Below are 21,847 nucleotides of genomic sequence, written 5' to 3'. Positions count from 1 at the left end.
GAACCTGTGCTCTGTTATAAAGAAAGGGGCTTGAACTTTCAATGCACAAGGGTTAAATATTCTGGAAGCTAGGACGGCAGAGACTGTGATCCATACATGTTAGGAAGAGATAACAGGAGGATAAGAGTCATTACTATGTTATTGTATTACCTGTATTACTTCCTTATCTGTCTCGTTGCATATAGCTGGCAGGATTGGCAATATATTGGAAGGAATTAATATACCATCCAAAGTGTGGATGACACCGTTAGAAGCAATGATGTCACTGTGGATAAGAGGAATTCCTTTGTTCCCGAACAGAATTCTCCCCTGACAGGATGTTAAACAAAAAAACATTTATTTAAAAACGGTAGTGTGGCACTACAGAGAAAGCATAAGTGTTAGCCAAGTGAAACAATGATCCTCAACCTGAGATTCTCCAGGTCATGTTCAACTGCTGCTACCATCATTGGCTCCTATAGTTGTACTGCATGTTAGCTGTTACTGTTAATACAACTATAATACAGCTTAGTTTAACATTTTAAGTGAAAGCGAACAGTGTTTCTTAAACCAAAATATTCAAACTGGATTAAAATGGGTGTCTGCGCTGCTTTCCATTACAATCATTGTTTACCACCACCAGGTTTATATATATACTTTAATAAACTGTGACCTATTTAGCCAAAGCTGAAGTTGTCGGTGTCTTTATTTATTAGTTGGTAAGAGATATGGTTATACCGGAGGAGAGGTTGTGCGTGGAAGAATGAATCTGTGGTATGAAGTTCATTTTCTCTACCTTGTATGTCCTTGATTTATGTATGTACTGTTTTCCCCACTGTATGGCGCTGCGGAGCACTGTGGCGCCCTACAAATCTATGATAATAATAATAATATATGTACCAATCTAAACCCAAGGATGATTCTCAGGTGGAAAAAGATTTAAAGCTTGTGGTATAGGTGATGTTCTACTATAATGCATTATATCTATATTACTAAGTACCCATCGCCTATATAAAGGATAGGCAAATTGGTGCTACCAATGTGATAGTCAATGAAAGAGTCAGAGAAGAGTGGTCATAGTCAAAACACAGCCAATAATGACCAGATACACTTAGAAATAATCGTGGAGAAAGCAGTTAGAGCAGTAAGTGCTGATAAAACGAATAGTGTCAAACAGTGTATATCCTGTGTAACACTTCTCAATTCACAGTCAGTAGAAAACATTGATGAAGTTCAGACATCCAGCCCATGATGCTAGTGTACAATGCAGACTTATTTGTTGATTGCTAGTGCACAATGCCGTCCTCTAATCGCTGGTGGTTAGTGCACAATACAAAGCCACTTTTGATGAGTGATATGCAAACACTGCACCCTTTTACTTGTGTTGAGGGTACTAATCTTTCTTGTTGGGTCCCTGTTATTACTGTTAGTGCTCTGTTTCTTGACTTTCAAATATCTTCAATTGGCTGGCAGTCAAAATTCAATGCAGGAAGGCAAACTAATTTCCTATCAGCCAATTAAACATAGCTGCTGACAATAATTCTTAGACTCATCTGCAGTTTACTAGGGAAATACTAGGAGATCATTCAGTTTAATTACCTTAGTTCAGCTCAGTATATAAACGCTTTTAGTTATTCTAAATTCATGATCACCACTTGAACTGAACAAGCACAGTTTAAATGAAAGGATAAAATGACTGCCCTAAAATTATTAGAAAAGCCATGCCACCATAGTGGAATATGCCTAAAATATTCTGGAGGGTTTAATTAACTGAAACAGTACTAGACACTATCCACACAAAACATCAGCCAAATCAGGTCACAAAATAGTTAGATATAGAACCAACCTAGCAAAATTAAAAATTGGTTGCATTTACAATACACATACACTGATTCACCTACATTTAATTACACTTATTTTCTTTATGGCTCCCATACTCTCAAATCCAAGCCCAAGTAACCTCACCATTCCTTTATAAACAGAGAATAAGGCATACTTGCCTACTTTGGGCAACTTCTTTCCGGGAGAGGGGCGTGACTGGAGGGGGCGACGGAAATTACATTTTGACGCGGGGGCGGGGCCAAAATGATGCGATTCACCGCATCCCGCGACGTAGCGGGATGTAGGAGATTTGCCTGCTCTCCCGGGAGTCCGTGAGACTGACCCGAATTTCGGGAGTCTCCCGGACATTTCGGGAGAGTTGGCCAGTAAGGTATGGACTTGGAGCTGTAGAAGTAAATAGCAGTATGACAGGAGTCAGAAAGAGGGCCCATCAGGCAGGACAAACAGTCCTTCACATCATTTTTCACTGATGTTAGGGATGGGGATACAACATGCATGTGGCCAATCAGAATAAAGAGAAAACAATCAGCGTACCTCTCAAGATGGGCAACAGTCATATATGATGACCAGGGAAGTAACAACAGACCATAGACATACAAAACATTCCGTGCTTGTCAGATACAGGAAGGAACTCCGCATTTGTTTCTAACATACCGGTATATTTACTACTTAAGGAACTTTCCAGGAAAGGACTATATTGGTGAAACAAAACAGTGGAACTTTAAGAGAAGTTTAGATTGCGGTGCATTTTATACAATTTTGCCTTTTATTCAGTTCCATCTGCACTCGAGTCCACACAATTACTCAGTATTAATTCATTGCATCAATATATGTTTTAGATCTCATTAATGCTAACTTACACCTGATAACAATGACATCCCAGCAAGTCTTGCACTGTCCAAATAAATTGCACACTTAAGCCTGTTTCTGATCCCACTAGAATTCTCAACTCTATTTCTGTGGTTTGTAGCTACAGTAACTGAGAAACATACAGAGAAAAATAGGAAACATTTAAAAGGAAACCTTTTTGGGTACTTACATTTTCTGTCACATTGATTTTAATAATCTCATCTGACGTAGTGAGAATATGCGGCATCATCATAAGTCTGTCTAATGTAACCTAAAAAAAGATAGAAGAATAATTATTTAACAATCTGAGATTGAGTTAGCCTTCTTCACATCAAACGCTTTTTCTGGGGAGCGCCAAATTGTTCATTTAAGGTCCTATTTACCATCATGTGAAACGTATGTTGTGTATGTCAAGCTCTTCTTTCTGAGATATATGCATCAATATCTTTACTTTGAGGCCTAAGGGGGGAATTCAATTGCCGACAATGTGGCACGCGGGCATCATGCCCAGGGCCGCCATCACGGGGGTACGGGGGGTACTGTTGTACCGGGCCCGGGCTCATTTTCTTTTATTATGGTACAACTCGTACATTATGTCTTGGCCATGGTGACAATTTAGCTTACATATATTAAATAAACACAACATGGGCTATTTCTAAAAACTCAGGGATCTTCTCCAACTACTGGTTGTGAATTCCTCACTATGTGGTGCAGCACAGTGGCTTAGTGGTTAGCACTTCACAGCACTGGGGTCATGAGTTCAATTCCCAACCATGGCCTTATCTGTGAAGAGTTTGTATGTTCTCCCCGTGTTTGGATGGGTTTCCTCCGCGTGCTCCGGTTTCCTCCAACACTCCAAAAACATACTGGTAGGTTAACTGGCTGTTAACAAGTTGACCCTAGTCTGTCTCTGTCTGTGCACGTCTTAGGGAATTTAGACTGTAAGCCCCAATGGAGCAGGGACTGATGTGAGGAATTATTGGCGCTATATAAATAAATGGTGATGATGATGATGCATCCTTTGAACTTTATGTGAATGCCTATGTGTCTAACTAAGGTGTAAATATATCAAGCTGAGAGTTTCCAGCGGGTTTGAAAAGTGGAGGTGTTGAGTATAGCAACCAATCAGATTCTAGTTATTTATTTAGTACATTCTACATAATGATAGCTAAAATTTGATTGGTTGCTATAGGCAACATCGCCACTTTTCAAACCCGCTGGAAACTCTCAGCCTGATACATTTACCCCTAAGCAAATATATAGCAGAGGTAGGATAAAAGTACTCAAAATTCACATCTTGAAAATAAACAAATATGAATATATTATTAGTTGCTAATGCCATAACAATACATTTACATCGTGGGTAAGTTTAGTGTTTGCTGCATCAAAGCTAATCAATTCAGTTTATAAAACTGAGAAACTCCTGTCATATGTGGCAACATTGTTGCATTTGTGTTACTGTAAATCATAAAGATAAAATTATGAAAATATATAAACATACTTACAGCAGCTATGGAGGAGATATGATACTTAACCAGCTCCAACAGTTTGTGTTTAGCCTAAAAGTTTAATGGATAAAATGTCTTATTTATTAATTTACACACATGGCTTATGTTTACTAATATACGAAACAGACACAGACCAAGTAACATGAAAAATACTTAAGATGCAATGTTAGCAATTAAAAAACATGCTGTTTTTTTTATCCTGGATCCACAAACTAAAATGTTTACTTGAGAAATATAATAATACAAATCTGCAAAATTTAATAACAAAAGAAAAGCTATTGGAAATGAGAGAAAACAGAATTTAAACACATACAACTACACCCTGCGCTGGGAGTTAATTACTGCGCAACATAAAGCAGCACCGCCATTGATATAATTATCTAAATTGAAATTAATGTTTGGAATGATTGAATATGAGTTTCCAGAACAAAATGAGACATTTCAAAATATTTTGTATTTTTCAGACTTCTGTCATTTTAATATATCACCTATACCAGGGGTGTCCAACCTTTTAGCTTCCCTGGGCCACATTGGCAGACGACGAGTTGGTTTGGGCCGCACATAAGATATACTAACAATAACGATAGCTGATCATCCAAAAAAACCATAGAAAACATAGTTAACATATATATATATATATGAGAAAAAAAGTGATATATATATATATAGATATATAGATATATATATATATATATATATATTATATATATATAGATAGATATATATATAGATAGATATATATATATATATAGATAGATATATATATAGATATCACTTTTTTTTTTCAAATCCCCCTATACTTACCTTTCAATCGCCCTCTTCAAAAAATTCTCTCTAGTTATTATACTATAATCACTTTTTGTATTGTTTCGATGCAATATCATTTAAGCCAGGCATTGTATATATCAGGGTGCCCTGACCAGGCCTGCGGTACCTGACATATACATCACTGTGACCCCAAATTTTGACCTGTTTTGATAATTACACCACTATGTTAGTTAAGGGATAACAACTTATAATGGGCCAAAGAGAATAATATATAATGCCTCATTAGTAATACAAGTAGAAGTATGTAGCAGGGAGATAAGGTCCATGATGCTCCAGGACCAGGTGACTTTTATTCACTTGTCGGTGTCCCTTGAAATAATAAAAAAAATCCCCCTTAACTTACCTTTTAATCGGCTTGTTCTCCTGTCCTCTTCTCTTCTTTTCTCCAATTCTGTGCTGCTGATTGTTCTTCTCGCGCGGGTGTCTCCTCTGTGCTGCGCTCCGCAATGGATGTTGGGCGTGATGACATCACGCCTGACATTCACTGCGAGCGCCGCACGGAGGAGGAGACAAGGGAAGGAGCCGGAGTACCAGCTGACGTGACCGCAAGGTAAGTAGTTTCTTTTCTTTTTTTTTTCGCAGGATTTTTTTTTTTCCATTAAGAGCGCTGCCCCCTTGCCACAACCGAAACTCCTTCTGGGCCACATTTACAGGCGTGCTGGGCCGCATGCGGCCCAAGGGCCGCGGGTTGGACAACCCTGACCTATACTCATCTTTTCTTTTCCTGCATTTTATCTTACATGAAATTGCTAGATTATAATGGATACAAATTATCTTGAATGTATAACACATATAACCTAAACATATTTTATGGTATATTACTGTACTGTGTTTAAGTATCCAAGCATGTATAAATGTTAGCAATGATGTTCTGTTTGTGTTTTCCAGTTATTTGTCAAATGATTACATTGTGTATTTCATATCTATACAGCTTTATTGTTCTCCCTAACCATAAAAAATATATTGACACTTATCTGCTATGGCCCCAGAGAGTCTAAAAGTTCTCATGATCTACAACATTTCTTAAGTATACTAATAGTTCTCCAGTAAACAACTATATATTAATGATACAGTCAATCATCAATCATTTTTTTATGTTCATCTATTAACACTTAACACTTGTTACATGGATTTCCTTCTTGCTATTCCCCAACAAGTTTTACACAAATAAAGCATATGTTCTGCCTCTAGATAAAAACTAGTCTCTTTATTCTCCCTATTTTATTGTCCTGATTTAACTACTTCAGACTAGAACCAGACAATCAAATCATTCCGACTAGTTCCAGTATTTCCATATCCAGTCTTGGCACACAAAATATACACACTGCAGCCAGGAATACTCCCCACTTGCTGAGGGTCACTGACGGAAGTCAAGTTCAGCTGCAGATTTCCTCCACTGTAAATGACTTCTCTGCACCTGCAGATGTGATCCTACGGCCCCACCAACATATTTTGTGTCTCATATCATTCTGCTCAATTTATTTTAGGCTAAATGATTAGATTTTGCCATAAATGAGTTCAGCAAATAAAGAGGTGTGCAGGTCACCGTGGCATGAGGTGCCCTTGTGTCTTATGGATGTCTCTATAGTGCCTGTCTCTGGCCATACATGTCATTCACCAGAATAATTGCATTTGTGGGTTACTTTTTTAGAGAAGAGGTGGAATAATAGATGATGTGTTTTATAAGATGTACATGCAAAATAACCATACAAAATGATTGAGGAGCCATGTAACACTAAGGGGTAGATTTATCAAGCCTTCTAAATGGAAAAGGGGAGGCGTTGCCCATAGCAACCAAACAGACTGTAGCTACCATTTTCTAGAATGTACTAAATAAATGATAGCTAGAATACAATTGGTTGCTATGGGTAACACCTCCATTTTTCCTTTTTAGGAGGTTTCGTAAAAATATAACCCTAACACATTTTAGTTGATTCAACAAATGACCCCTACCTGTGTTAAAAGATAGATTAACCTCCCATCTCTCAAAGAGTCAATAGCCTTATTGCTTGGAACAAAGACAGTGAAGGGGCCATGTCCATTAAGTATTGGAGGAAGGCCGCAGTTCTGTAAATACAATGTAGACATGTATTTTAGATATGTATTTTCAATGTGATGATGATATTTTTTGGCATTGTAAAATATAAACTATCAAAAATTAAGAATGAAAGAAAAAACAAATCTACAATAATAATAATATTAATAATAATAATAATAATAATAATAATAATAATAATAATAATAACAATATAAATAACTACCTTCACTACTACTGGTAAAAATAAGATTACATGAGTAAGCTCTCCCAAGACAAATAGCTGCATGATATATACAATTTACTACAGTTGAATTTTTACTGCCGTTGAATTTAAAATATGGCTTCTGATTAGCATGACCCTTATCATAGCTCATTAAAATTAGTTATTATTGCTCTCTGCAGAGTATATATATATTTTCTGTCCTAGAAATGAGTGACACCTAAAGCAGCTAGACACAAAGGGCCTGATTCATTAAGGAAAGTTAAGTAAAACAAATTGAGTAAGTAGTCTCCTGGACAAAACCATGTTACAATGCAAGGGGTGCAAATTAATTTTCTATTTTAAGTTAAATAATGTCTGTTTTTTCATGTAGCACACATTATACAATGTATACATCATTTGTGCCTCACCTCTAACAAGGTTTCAAATCTACTGAATTTTTCTGTGTTGGCAAGAATGTCACCGATTGTCCTCTGAAAAATATACCAACAAACAAGATAATGTAAAACACGAATATTATTTTTATTAAAAATATTAAATTAATGTTAGGTTAATCATTATTGTTTACAGTCATGTGAGAAACGCTAACAAAAAGTCAGAATTATATAACTTCTGCATTACTATAACCTGTGATCAGTTGTGGATTGAAACTACTATGGTCTCTGTACTCAGGCCCGGCGCTCCCATTAGGCAAAGTTAGGCAATTGCCTAGGACGCCAGGCTCTGCAGGGCACCTCGAAATTAAAAAAAAACGGAAATCCACGGGAAGGAGAGGAGGGAAGGGGCTATTGAATCTTACCTGCATTAAGCTGCTTCTCTCTCTGTGACAGGCCGTGATGATGTCATCATCACGGCCCGACAGTGTCTGTGAGTGGAGGGGAGAAGACAGAGCAGAGAGGAGCAGCTTCATGCAGGTAAGTTAACGAAAGACATGGGGAGGGGTGGGGAGGATTAGCTGAGGGGAGGGAAGCGCAGCAGCGATTTTTAAAGGGGGGGGGGCGGGCGATTTTTAAAGGGGGGGCGGCGATTTTCACACTGTGCCTAGGGCGCCAAGGACCCTAGCACCGGCGCTGTCTGTACTGTACCACTGTACACCAGTACAGTGAATAAAAAAAACATGGGTCCTCACACCACATTTGTTGTGCCTACCTACTGAGACAGATAACGTTCTTAATTATTCTCTTTTGAAAATATTTCGATTTTAATGTTGATTAGTGGACACTGCACGCTCTTTACTCAAAGTATTTTAATATATGCAGTCATCCTAGTACTACATCTATATTGAAAAAACATCAATATAATTTCCTCAAGTTCGTAGCAAGCCTCTCATGCCAAGTTCCAAGAATAAACTTGCACCATTCAGGTTTTCTTCATGCCAGTCCTGGATCCACAGAGTACTGAGAAATGTCCCGGCTATTGATTGTCATGAGCAATTTCTCTCTTCTCTCCACCGCAAAGGAACGTATAATGAGGAGGGAAAGAAAGAGAGCAGTGTATGTTGCTCTATGTCACATGTCACTTCATGTGATATGAGGGTGCAACTGCTACTTTCAAATTCTCCACTGGGGGAACAAATGTAGCGGGAGTGTGAGGTGGTTATCAGAGAAGCGGCGAGATGCAGGTCAGTGGTAGATCTAATTATATTTGGGCGAGATTATTTTGAGAGAAGATTTTAGATGTATGAATGGGCTTGGAAGATGAGGGTGAGTCATTTCAATTGGAATCTGGAGAATACGGAGAGCCAGTGTAGGATTTTGAAGAGTCATGTGGCGGATTTGGAGCGGGACAGAAAGAGATCAATTTTGTAATGGTATTTAAATGGGATTGAAGCTGGGCTACATGACTAAGGGGCAGACGCAGGATTTGTAGAGGGTGGTTTCCACGCCAATTCGCCACTGGACATGACCAATCCCTTTCAGATACACTGGCAATGCCGCGTGCACTATTGTTAAGTGCACGTAGCTTCCCCTTCACGAGCAGAGCAGTGTGAAACAGGACATACCATACCCTGGACAAAGTCCTGACTGAGGGGGCCAGTCCCCAAACTCGGGACTGACCCACCAGAATCAGGAATGTAATTTAGCAGTCAATTATACAAACAGACAGATTATTGTGCTATTTAGCAATGACGCAGTGTGCTCTCTATTCTATATTCTGATTTCTTGCGTCCTTGACTACACTCCTGGCCCTCTGGCACTCGATTTAATTAACGTAAAATAGGCTAATTAAATAAAGCTCTGTGTATAGGAAATTCCCTTGCAACTTGATGGACATTGATTTTCTTTGAGGGAAGAGTAGGATAGAATTGCAAAGTCAAGGGAGTATATTTACTAAACTGTGGGTTTGAAATAGTGGAGATGTTGCCTATGGCAACCAATCAGATTCTAGTTAGCATTTTGTAGAATGTACTAAATAAATGCTAACTAATATCTCAATGGTTGCTATAGGCAACATCTCCACTTTTTCAAACCTGCAGTTTAGTAAATATACCCGCAGGTGTGCGAAGTTGATAGAGCCTTATTCAAAAAGACTCACTGCTATAATAAAAGTAAAAGGTGCATCCACAAAGTATTATTTAGGGGTGTGCACGTGTAGGTTATTTATATTTTCAATTATTTTTCCTAAAATTTGTTTTTCACTTGAATTTTGTTAATTGCAAGGTCACATTATAGGTGGATAAAGGCCTGAAAGGATTTATCTTGATTTCAGGTTTTACATCACAAACACCTGCAATTTCCATGTGTGTGTAGACCCTTTATATCCATTGTAATTGTAAGTAATAACACATAAAATATGTAAAATCTACAATATATGTAATCAGATTTTATGTGAATTTGAAAAACACACTTGGGGGTATATTTACTGCAGGTTTGAAAAAGTGGAGATGTTGCCTATAGCAACCAATCAGATTATTGCTGTCATTTTGTAGAATGCATTGAATAAATGATAACTAGAATCTGACTGGTTGCTATGGGCAACATCTCCACTTTTTCAAATGCACAGTTTAGTAAATATACCCCCTGGTCTGTAGTGGACAATATTTTCTTATGGTCTCCAGAACACTAAATATTATTGTACAGCTATGGAACGACAGATTAATAATAACTAGCAAAACTATTACATACTGTATACAGAAAAAAAAAATTCAATTTTTTTTTTAGAATTTGAGATACATCTTAAACATATATTCTATTCCAGTAGCTATTAAATGTTGATCCTTTCAGAATACAATGATATCTATTAGAATTGCTTATAGTATATCTTACTTCGCAGTTACATGATGACAATACAGCACATATGAACATTTTATCCTATACAAATAATAATGGTAAAATAATTACCCGTTGGCTTCCAATGGTTTCCACGTTTCCTATTTTTATGGGTTTATCAATCATATGGAGAATGCCGTTAGCTGCTGGTAGATTTGTTTTCACAAGTTTATAGATTGTTTCTGGTTCAGAGATTTTCTTGAATATCTAGAGTAAAATTTTAGTATATTTGTTATATAATACTAACTTGGATGTTTGTATTTCACATAAAGGTGTTTTGGATACCTCAGTCTTCCTACATTCCTACAGAGTCTTTACAGCAGTCTCCTGTCACTTCCCCTTCCCTGTGGTGTCACGATTATCTCCATTCCCCTCCCACATAATCACACTGCCCCTCTACAACGCTGCCTTCACTTATATAATAAGTGGAAAGGACCCCCCCTCTCTCACAGATCAACATATTCACTTCCTGCAGTGTGTTCTATCCCCACCCACCTCAAAATGATACACGGGCCTGGCGCTCCCATTAGGCAAGGTTAGACAGTTGCCTAGGGCGCCAGGCTCTGGTGGGCGCCACAGACTTAAAATACTTTTATTATGGTACTTTAAAACTGTGCGGCGACCGCTGAGCATACCTTCCACGGCCGCTGCACAGCTTCAGATAGATCCACGGGGAGGGGGGACGTGCTATGGATCACCACAGCCACCCTCCCCTCCAACAGCTGATGGGGCGCTCCGTCTCCTCCCCTCCACTCACTGACTGTCGGGCGTGACGTCATCATCACGGCCCGACAGTGTCAGTGAGGGACGTTAAGAGCCAAGTTAAGGTAAGAAAAGACGGGGGGCGGATTTTGAAATTTTGCCTAGGGCGCCGAGGACCCTAGCATCGGCCCTGATTATACACACAATAAATAGAAAGGGTATAATGACAACAAAAAGCTGCTCAGACCCTAATCAAAAGCACCTTACAAATTTAATAATGAGGAAAGGATATCAAGATAAACATCTATTATATCAGGTTAATAACATATTTACTTCAAACGAATTACTTCACTGCAATATAGTTTTTCTTACCGTGCCTGAAAACTCCAAGACTTCACCGCTGATTGTCCACAGCTTGCCGATTTTAGTGAAATCATTTACCATAAACTGACCAGGAATAATGTGAACGTTACATAATTGTTTAGCAGTGGTTTCCTGGATATAAAAATAAATCCAAATCAGTCATAGACATAGACATTTGCAAATACCGTATTTGAAAAAAAATGTTCTCTTTCTTTGGCAGAGCATAAATATATGTAAAATGTTACGTGCCCCATTAGTAAGCATAATGTCCAAGATTCCCAATTTGTGGTAGGGGTATAACCTGTCAGAAACGGTGTGCTCTTGTCCGAAATAGGTGTGATTTAGTCGTCTGGGTCTTGGCTGGTATGTGCAAGCCGAGTCTAGGTGTTTGCTTTATGTAATCTTAATGTGCCCATAACTTCCTTTGCACAGCATATTCTTGTCATTAATATCATTATTACTATGCTGGCAATTTGCTTACTAACCTCTCTACACATTTACATCACAGTTGCAGCTTGTCCAATCTGTTTACAACCAGTATTTGAACACATCCGAGCTGTGAGCATAGGAGATGTGGGGGTCGGTAGGATGCAATTTGGTGTTAATGAAGAAAGATCAGTCATGCTGGCCCACGTGCTGCAATAACTCAGGCAATAATGGGCAATTGGCTCGATATCACTGAGTGATATCTAGATATTGGTGGACCCACTATAAAGACCACACCCTAGCGGGGCTTCAAAGCTCTTTGGAAAATCCATGGGGAAACTTGCGAACACACATTTTTCTTGAAATTAAAAGTATACAAAGGAGTCTGCAATGCGGATTGTTAGATTTTAGAATTTGAGGAACAAGATTAGAGACTGGTTAGGGCTCAGGCTAGATTTAAAGCTGGAGCTGAGTTTATGGTTGGTTTAAACTAGTGCTGAAATTTGAGGTAGGTTCAGATTTTGGATGAGGGCTAATTTTAGGCCAATGTAAGTGTTAGTGTTTCTGTTATAAAGTTTTTCCTATTCATTTTTTAATTTGAACATTTGAACTGTACATGAAATGGGAGAGTTCCCTCTTTGAATTAAGAGACACCTACAGAAAGATGCTGTTTAGGGCCTCAGTAATCCAGACTTTATTACCAGGACTTGTACTGGTGGAACCAGGGCAATTGCTCCCTTGATCCTTTATTAAAGTTGCTCTGTTGCGCTCCACGTAAGCCACAATCGGGAATTGACAAATTAGAATGGCACACTACATGCATTATCTATACTTACATTCATTGGAAGTGTTTTCATAAGAGGAACAAATACTGTGTAAGGACCATATTTCCGCAAAGTGAGCCCACACCCTTCCTCTGTTAAACAGAAAATCTTAATTACCAGATGCAACCAACTTCAGAAAATATCACCCACTGTCTGCATTGTGGTATATATCTATGCTGGAGCAGTGTATGCCCTACTGCTTAAAAAAAACAACTAAGAGTACTAAAATCGCGCTCATGATCTGGTCAAAAGCTATTTTCTATTGAAAACAAACGCACTGCTGGCTTGGGCACAAGCTGTTTGCTAGTGAAAACAGACACACTGGTGTGATGGACACATGCTGATAACTACATAGATCATATCACTGCTGTCAATGTCACTAAATCACAGTCGAGAAATAGTAGAAATATGTCATATTTATGTACGTCAATAAACTAAAAATATAGTGATCGATACTATATATTACTAAGCTATATATAGCATGCACCAGTAAAGTATTTTTTTGCATTAGTGGGTTTGTTAACACCTTGTTTCCAATATCTAGTCCCTTTATAAAGATTTTTACTAATGTAATTTTTTTACACTTTTTTAATGTATCAGAAACAATTGTCAGTAAAAGAGTATAGTTTGCACACATCAAAGTGTAAGTACATTATTAAAATTACTGAAATGTATATTTTTGATAACAAGCATTTACCCTTATACTATGGTAAGCTTTAACGGTTCAGGCTTATACAATATTTAGGTTTAAATGGTTCAGATATATAACATTTCTAGGTAAATGGTTCAGATATATAACATTTCTAGGTAAATGGTTCAGGTATATAACATTTCTAGGTAAATGGTTCAGATATATAACATTTCTAGGTAAATGGTTCAGGTATATAACATTTCTAGGCTTAAATGGTTCAGGTATATAACATTTCTAGGCTTAAATGGTTCAGGTATATAACATTTCAAGGCTTAATTGGTTCAGGTGTATAACATTTCTAGGCTTAAATGGTGCAGATATACAACATTTCTAGGCTTCAGTGGATCAGTCTTATAAAATTCCCAGGCTTAAATGGTTCAGGAATATAACATTTCTAGGCTTCAATGGTTCAGGTATATAACATTTCTAGGCTTCAATGGTTCAGGTATATAACATTTCTAGGCTTCAATGGTTCAGGAATATAACATTTCTAGGCTTCAATGGTTCAGGTATATAACATTTCTAGGCTTAAATGGTTCAGGAATATAACATTTCTAGGCTTCAATGGTTCAGGTGTATAACATTTCTAGGCTTAAATGGTGCAGATATACAACATTTATAGGCTTCAGTGGATCAGTCTTATAAAATTCCCAGGCTTAAATGGTTCAGGAATATAACATTTCTAGGCTTCAATGGTTCAGGTATATAACATTTCTAGGCTTCAATGGTTCAGGTATATAACATTTCTAGGCTTCAATGGTTCAGGAATATAACATTTCTAGGCTTCAATGGTTCAGGAATATAACATTTCTAGGCTTCAATGGTTCAGGTATATAACATTTCTAGGCTTCAATGGTTCAGGTATATAACATTTCTAGGCTTAAAGGCTTTGTGGGTTCACATTACTTCATAAGAAATGCTCTTCTTTAGATACATGTGCACATATACTGTAGCTGTTTCCCTACAACAAGTAAAATTCCTGTTCCATTATCAGGTATTCTTTAAAAGTGTCTCTCACCAAACAGCCTTAGCGCACCGGCCTTTTTCCTCATTTGAAAATCCTCTATATTTAGCGCCTGAATTCCATATAAAAGGCTCCCGTAGCAGTTCTTGCCATCTCCAATCTCTCCAATTTGACAAACACATCTACAGTACATATAAATACATCTATAATTTCAGATTACTGTAAAGCTCTTCATAAATCACAAAATATTTTTATTCAGTGAGGTAAAGCATTTTGACACACTCAATGTTTTACATTTAGCCTTTTTTTAGAGAATGGTGGAAAAATTGTTTTATTTACATTAAACCACTTGATGCATACTGTGATTTACCATATTAAAACTAGACAGTATATAATGTGAGTATGGTATTAGATGGAAGTATATATTATAACAAAATATTGAACTTCAGAATTTATAAGGTTGTACCATTCTGAGCCTAGATGGTTCTTAATCTTTTGCATTAACAATTTGCAAACGAGTTCTAGACATTGCAGAATATTACTCTGGCTTCCTAATTACAGATATATGCTGCAGAGTTTCTCATGAGTGGAACCAGCAACAATACAATTTAATTGGTATTTATTTTGACTCCTCGGTGCAGTGATTTTCAACTAGTGTGTCAGGACATCATACCATAACTGGTTGGATGTTTCACAGCAATTTAGATTTTATAGGAGAAATGTCTTAAAATATATTAAATATGTTACAAGCAATATTTTCTATAACCTGTACTCATAACTACTAAGTATAACATCCTAAGATGCTGATTAATTGTGGTTTCCAAATTGAAAAGAGAATAGAATTAAAGGTGTTTGTTATTAGTCCATGGACACAAAACATTGACTATATAATATTGTCCAACTAATGATTATTATATACTGGACAAGAATGAAAGTTACGAGTACAGGTTTATATACATACCCAGCAATTTATCCTGAATTGAGAAAAGTAATTATTCATGAAAAACAACGCTATATGATTGGTATTCTAATGTTTTAATTGTATGTTAAGTCTTGTAATTATGATGTTTTTAAGATGAGCTCATATTAGCCGATTATTAGTGAAATTTGATGTTTAATAAAAGATTAAAAATTATTTGCGGATCATTTATCTGTTTGTGGTTCTAGTGTGCTATTGCAAAATTGATCACTTTTTAGATGTATATATTTGTGGAAATTGCAGAGCCCTGGCAATTAGCATCGCTGAATCACATCCTTATAAAGTTATCAAAATTTGTATAAATGGAACTCCATCCATTAAACCAATATCCATTACTACAACTGCAAATACTAAATGACTATGCTAGAATTCTGAAACTCCTGTATATTATTATTATCATTTATTTGTTAGGCGCCACAAGGTTTCCGCAGCGCCGCACATAGTACAAACAGTAGACTATACAGAGTATAACAGTACAGAACAATAAACAAAAAGTACCAATACTTCAGAAACTCCAGGCAGGCAGATGCAATAGACACGGAGAAGAAGAACGGGTAAGGAGACAGGAGGAAAGAGGGCCCTGCTCATTCGAGCTTACATCCTAAGGGAGGGTTGACAGACCAGGCACAAGAGGAGCCGGTTGAGGCAATGGGAGAGAGGGGAGAATGAGTGGAGGAGATAGGGGTTAAGTGGATGGGTGTCTTGATACAGTTGCCTCACCCCTGTGCATTTGTTTTATCCTAAGTAAAATAAATAATTCTGCAATCAAACTGAGGAAGCCATTAGAGGTTGTTTTGGCTCTAGGTCCTCAGATCTCAAGTATCTGGGTATGCACTGATAAAGTTATTATCATGCATTTAATGCATCATAAATAAAATAATCAAGATTGTGTTCAATATTGCGATACCCCTTCATGTGCCTACCCCTTATCAATAACACAATATGCTAGCACATTGAACCAGTTACTGCTCAAATAGCTCCAGAGAAGAGCACAATGTTACTGCTCAAATAGCTCCAGAGAGGAGCACAATGCACAATAGTGGTCAATCAAAATCTACTGGATAATTATCTGACATGTCTGTAAATGTAGTGAGCAGATGACCTATATCAACCATTGGTGGAAGTGGAGGTGTATGTGGTGGTATGCCATACCGCCACTTCTCCTACTGCCTTCATTGAAAAACTATCAAATTCCATTTACTTTCGTTCTGATTACGTTTTTCATACCATCACTTCTAAATGTTCACTTCGACCACTGATATCAACCATGTATGGGCAGTAATCGACCGACCACACCAACAGGATCCCATGTGATCTGGCAGCTTAGACCAAGAACCAAACAGATGGATATGTCCACTTTGGCTGCTCATGTATGTGGTCAGGTTGTGAAGTGACACTCATTGCTTGGCCTGAGAGGCAGGATCTGCCCCGGTGTGGCCAGCCTTAGTTTTGACCACAGATTAAAACAATAGGTACCTTTACCAGAACAATGAAGAATGTTATAGCTCAATAGTTCTTAAAGCCTAAGATGTTGAGATATAGATATCTATTATATAAATATAGATACTTGGCAGGAACACCAAACAGAATTTGGCGAGATATTCCTGTATTTCCAGGTCAATCCCACGTGTTCGAAAATTGTGCAGACTATGCTAATATTTTTACTAGCAATTGTGATTGCTCTTAAAGGGAGAAGAGAAAACATACCTGCTTATTCCAGAAGACACTGTTTCACACTGTGCGCTCTTACCACAAGAACTGGGGCGACACACGTCGGCCGCATAACACCCCAAAGAAATATTGCGACTTATCATCCCAGGGAGGCAACTGCAAAAAGACTGGTAGTTACCAATAGTTAGTACACAAATATTCATAATTTTCAAGGTGCCATTGGTACTGGTATGCTTCAAAACCTTATCCAATTGAAGGAGAATTGGAAGTATTAAAAAATATTGAACACAATAGAAAACTGTTTCTGCTGCTTACAATGAATACACAACTAAACACACAAAAGAAAAGGATTATTCACAAATTCATGCTTGATTAATCTTGCCATGCCATATTAATAAATATGGTAATTTATGCTGATTTTAATCAGTTTTACAACCACATATTTACTTATTTGGAGCTGCTCACGATAACCTTTAGGCAAGGATGCTCCTGGACAAAGCATGTTTGTATGCTGGGAAATTGCTGCCTCCTTTTGTATGTAGCACACAAATACTAGGCAGCTTTATTTTTATACTGTGATTTAGAGTTGGACTAGGTCTGCACATTTCAAATTTGCCCTAACTCCCCTGCAGCGTTACATATATTTGCAGATGCTATATGAGCAGGGCCTGATTAAGGGTTCATGCTGCCCTAGGCCATTATGCTCGTTATAGCTCCCCCTCACCTTCCACACCATGCTAACACCTGGTAGGTGAAAACGAACTTGTCTTTTGTTTACAATCCAGCTTTATACACCCTCTATTCTCCTTCCTTCACAACTATTCTCTTATATTTTAAAATCAATTTCAGTCTATGGCTTTCCGTGTCACAATGTTGCACTCCCAAAAAATTTCCACCCCCCCCATCCCCTTCATCCCCCAAAAAATGCCTTTCGCCCTAGACTGAAGCCTAGTCAGCCTATTGGATAATCAGGCCCTGTATATGAAGCCCATCGTGAGCAGAAGGAAAAAAAATGCTAACTAGGCCAGTGTTGCTTACCTTTCCTGGACTTCGATACGTGCATTTAGTTGAATTTTCTAAGCATCCTCCATTGTTAAAAAAACATGGGTTAAAGGGCAGACATGTCTTGCCATCCCCATAGTAGTCAGTTTTACATGTACAGTTGTATTGACGAGGTCCTAATGATTGGCATTGAGCATTCAATGAACACGGTGATGGTTTACAGGGGTTTTGGGCTATAAAATAGAAAAACATTATGCATACAGTTACACACTTTGACACATTTCCTGAGCACCAATTCATGAACAGTTAAAGAACATGTTAATTATTGTAAAGTCACAACATTGGTGGTTTATACTAGAAACACTAAGCGCCTTTTGCTTATTATTTTTTCTGTTTGTACATATAAAGGGCCTCATTTAGAGTCGGACGCAAAGTCCGTTTTAGGCGCGTCAATCAAAAAACCACTATCACGCATGTGCAGCAAGCACCATATCCGCCTGCATCTTGGACGCAATTAACACTTGCGACAGCTTGCGGCTTACTACGAATGAAAGGACATAATGTGGAATTCTGAAGGTGTTACCCCGTAAGTAAATCCTAGACGTAGTAAGGCGCAGACGCAACACACGTCAAAAAAAGGGCTAAAACTGTGCGGGAAGTAGTTAGCTAGCTGCACGAATTACTCGCAGCTCGGTAGGGTATTACGAGTGGGATGCAACCTACCAGGTGCGGGACACTCCCATTCCTACATGTCTTAGATGCACATTGGTCCGGCTCTAAATTAGGACCAAAATGTGTAAAAAATGTTTTTTGTCACCTGCTGTAATAAAGAAAAATGCTGGGTCACAGAAAGACCTCACAATATTTCATTTTTATTATTAGATTTTTATACCTAGCAAAATATTAATGTTTTGAACAAATCATGTGGCGTAAAGATTAGGGATGTGCACCGGCGACTTTTGAGGTCTCGTGTTTTGTGTTTTGGATCCGGATTTTCGTTATTTTTGAGGTTCGGATTTGTCTCGCAAAACACTTGACGAAAGGTCTCGGTTCGGATTTAAGGTATTGGATTCGGATTTTTTTTGAAAAAAACATAAAAAGTTTAAAAATCAAGTTTTTGGGCTTATTTTCACTCCTAGGCTATTATTAACCTCAATAACATTCAATAACAAGCATTTCCACTAATTTACAGTGTATTGTGAACACCTCACAATATAGTTATTAGTCCAAAACGTTGCAACAAGGTATCTTTCTGGACTGCGTAGAGGAGTGGGTCACCACAATATATATTAAAAACCCTGAACTTTTATGAATCGCACCAATAAATGTACCTGGACTGCGTAGAGGAGTGGGTCACCACAATATCTTAAAAACCCTGAACTTTTATGATTCGCACCAATAATTGTACCTGGACTGCGTAGAGGAGTGGGTCACCACAATATCTTAAAAACCCTGAACTTTTATGATTCGCACCAATAATTGTACCTGGACTGCGTAGAGGAGTGGGTCACCACAATATCTTAAAAACCCTGAACTTTTATGATTCGCACCAATAATTGTACCTGGACTGCGTAGAGGAGTGGGTCACCACAATATCTTAAAAACCCTGAACTTTTATGATTCGCACCAATAATTGTACCTGGACTGCGTAGAGGAGTGGGTCACCACAATATCTTAAAAACCCTGAACTTTTATGATTCGCACCAATAATTGTACCTGGACTGCGTAGAGGAGTGGGTCACCACAATATCTTAAAAACCCTGAACTTTTATGATTCGCACCAATAATTGTACCTGGACTGCGTAGAGGAGTGGGTCACCACAATATCTTAAAAACCCTGAACTTTTATGATTCGCACCAATAATTGTACCTGGACTGCGTAGAGGAGTGGGTCACCACAATATCTTAAAAACCCTGAACTTTTATGATTCGCACCAATAATTGTACCTGGACTGCGTAGAGGAGTGGGTCACCACAATATCTTAAAAACCCTGAACTTTTATGATTCGCACCAATAATTGTACCTGGACTGCGTAGAGGAGTGGGTCACCACAATATATTAAAAACCCTGAACTTTTATGATTCGCACCAATAATTGTACCTGGACTGCGTAGAGGAGTGGGTCACCACAATATATTAAAAACCCTGAACTTTTATGATTCGCACCAATAATTGTACCTGGACTGCGTAGAGGAGTGGGTCACCACAATATCTTAAAAACCCTAAACTTTTATGATTCGCACCAATAATTGTACCTGGACTGCGTAGAGGAGTGGGTCACCACAATATCTTAAAAACCCTGAACTTTTATGATTCGCACCAATAATTGTACCTGGACTGCGTAGAGGAGTGGGTCACCACAATATCTTAAAAACCCTGAACTTTTATGATTCGCACCAATAATTGTACCTGGACTGCGTAGAGGAGTGGGTCACCACAATATCTTAAAAACCCTGACCTTTTATGATTCGCACCAATAATTGTACCTGGACTGCGTAGAGGAGTGGGTCACCACAATATCTTAAAAACCCTGAACTTTTATGATTCGCACCAATAATTGTACCTGGACTGCGTAGAGGAGTGGGTCACCACAATATCTTAAAAACCCTGAACTTTTATGATTCGCACCAATAATTGTACCTGGACTGCGTAGAGGAGTGGGTCACCACAATATCTTAAAAACCCTGAACTTTTATGATTCGCACCAATAATTGTACCTGGACTGCGTAGAGGAGTGGGTCACCACAATATCTTAAAAACCCTGAACTTTTATGATTCGCACCAATAATTGTACCTGGACTGCGTAGAGGAGTGGGTCACCACAATATATTAAAAACCCTGAACTTTTATGATTCGCACCAATAATTGTACCTGGACTGCGTAGAGGAGTGGGTCACCACAATATCTTAAAAACCCTGAACTTTTATGATTCGCACCAATAATTGTACCTGGACTGCGTAGAGGAGTGGGTCACCACAAGATATATTAAAAACCCTGAACTTTTATGATTCGCACCAATAAATGTACCTGGACTGCGTAGAGGAGTGGGTCACCACAATATCTATTAAAAACCCTGAACTTTTATGAATCGCACCAATAAATGTACCTGGACTGCGTATAGGAGTGGGTCACCACAAGATATCTTAAAAACCCTGAACTTTTATGATTCGCACCAATAAATGTATCTGGACTGCGTAGAGGAGTGGGCACTGGGCACCACAATAAAATATATAAAAAACCTTCAACAGATCTGCATTACACTACACATACGGCTGCTCCTCCATCCTCTCCATCATATACATGTTGGAGTTTTAGCGTGTGACAACCTCTTGTTTTTGATAATGTCAGTGCATTTGGAATATTTTTCAATTTGCCCCACACCACTGAATGTACTTTATCTATGATACGCAATACGCATCTATCTATCTTGACTGCGTAGTGTGGTGGCCCCGGTACACAATTTGGTACCGAGGCCACAATATAATTAAAAAACCCTCCACGTGTCGGAATTCCACCAAACAAGTATCTGGACTGCATAGTGGGGTGGCCCCGGTACCCAATTTGATACCGGGGCCACAATACCTCCTCCAAACATGCTACAGACAATTCGTCATTGAGAGACCCCAGACAGACAGGGTCGAAGTGTTATTGTTTGACTTTGTAAACCCAAAAAAATGTCCCTGTTGCACTTG

General features: G+C 38.1%; 1 protein-coding gene across 2 annotated transcripts in view; it reads right to left on the bottom strand.

Annotated features, from left to right (window-relative positions):
• STAB1 (stabilin 1) overlaps positions 1-21,847 on the bottom strand; it is a 179,409-nt gene that overhangs the window by 121,806 nt on the left and 35,756 nt on the right. The window contains exons 8-18 of one of the 2 annotated variants that reach the window (XM_075183082.1): positions 18,192-18,388; positions 17,190-17,320; positions 14,558-14,685; positions 12,861-12,940; positions 11,608-11,730; positions 10,606-10,740; positions 7,675-7,737; positions 6,960-7,073; positions 4,176-4,229; positions 2,861-2,941; positions 151-309 (exon numbers count right to left, since the gene is read on the bottom strand). In XM_075183082.1, coding sequence (XP_075039183.1) covers positions 151-309; positions 2,861-2,941; positions 4,176-4,229; positions 6,960-7,073; positions 7,675-7,737; positions 10,606-10,740; positions 11,608-11,730; positions 12,861-12,940; positions 14,558-14,685; positions 17,190-17,320; positions 18,192-18,388 — 1,265 coding nt within the window. Of the gene's footprint in view, positions 1-150; positions 310-2,860; positions 2,942-4,175; positions 4,230-6,959; positions 7,074-7,674; positions 7,738-10,605; positions 10,741-11,607; positions 11,731-12,860; positions 12,941-14,557; positions 14,686-17,189; positions 17,321-18,191; positions 18,389-21,847 lie in introns of those variants that run through there. The other variant, XM_075183083.1, reaches the window with a different exon arrangement.

This window comes from Mixophyes fleayi, chromosome 8 (assembly GCF_038048845.1).
Source record: "Mixophyes fleayi isolate aMixFle1 chromosome 8, aMixFle1.hap1, whole genome shotgun sequence".
In the NCBI taxonomy this organism is placed as follows: Eukaryota; Metazoa; Chordata; class Amphibia; order Anura; family Limnodynastidae; genus Mixophyes; species Mixophyes fleayi.
This window is presented reverse-complemented; position numbering and strand designations above follow the sequence as displayed.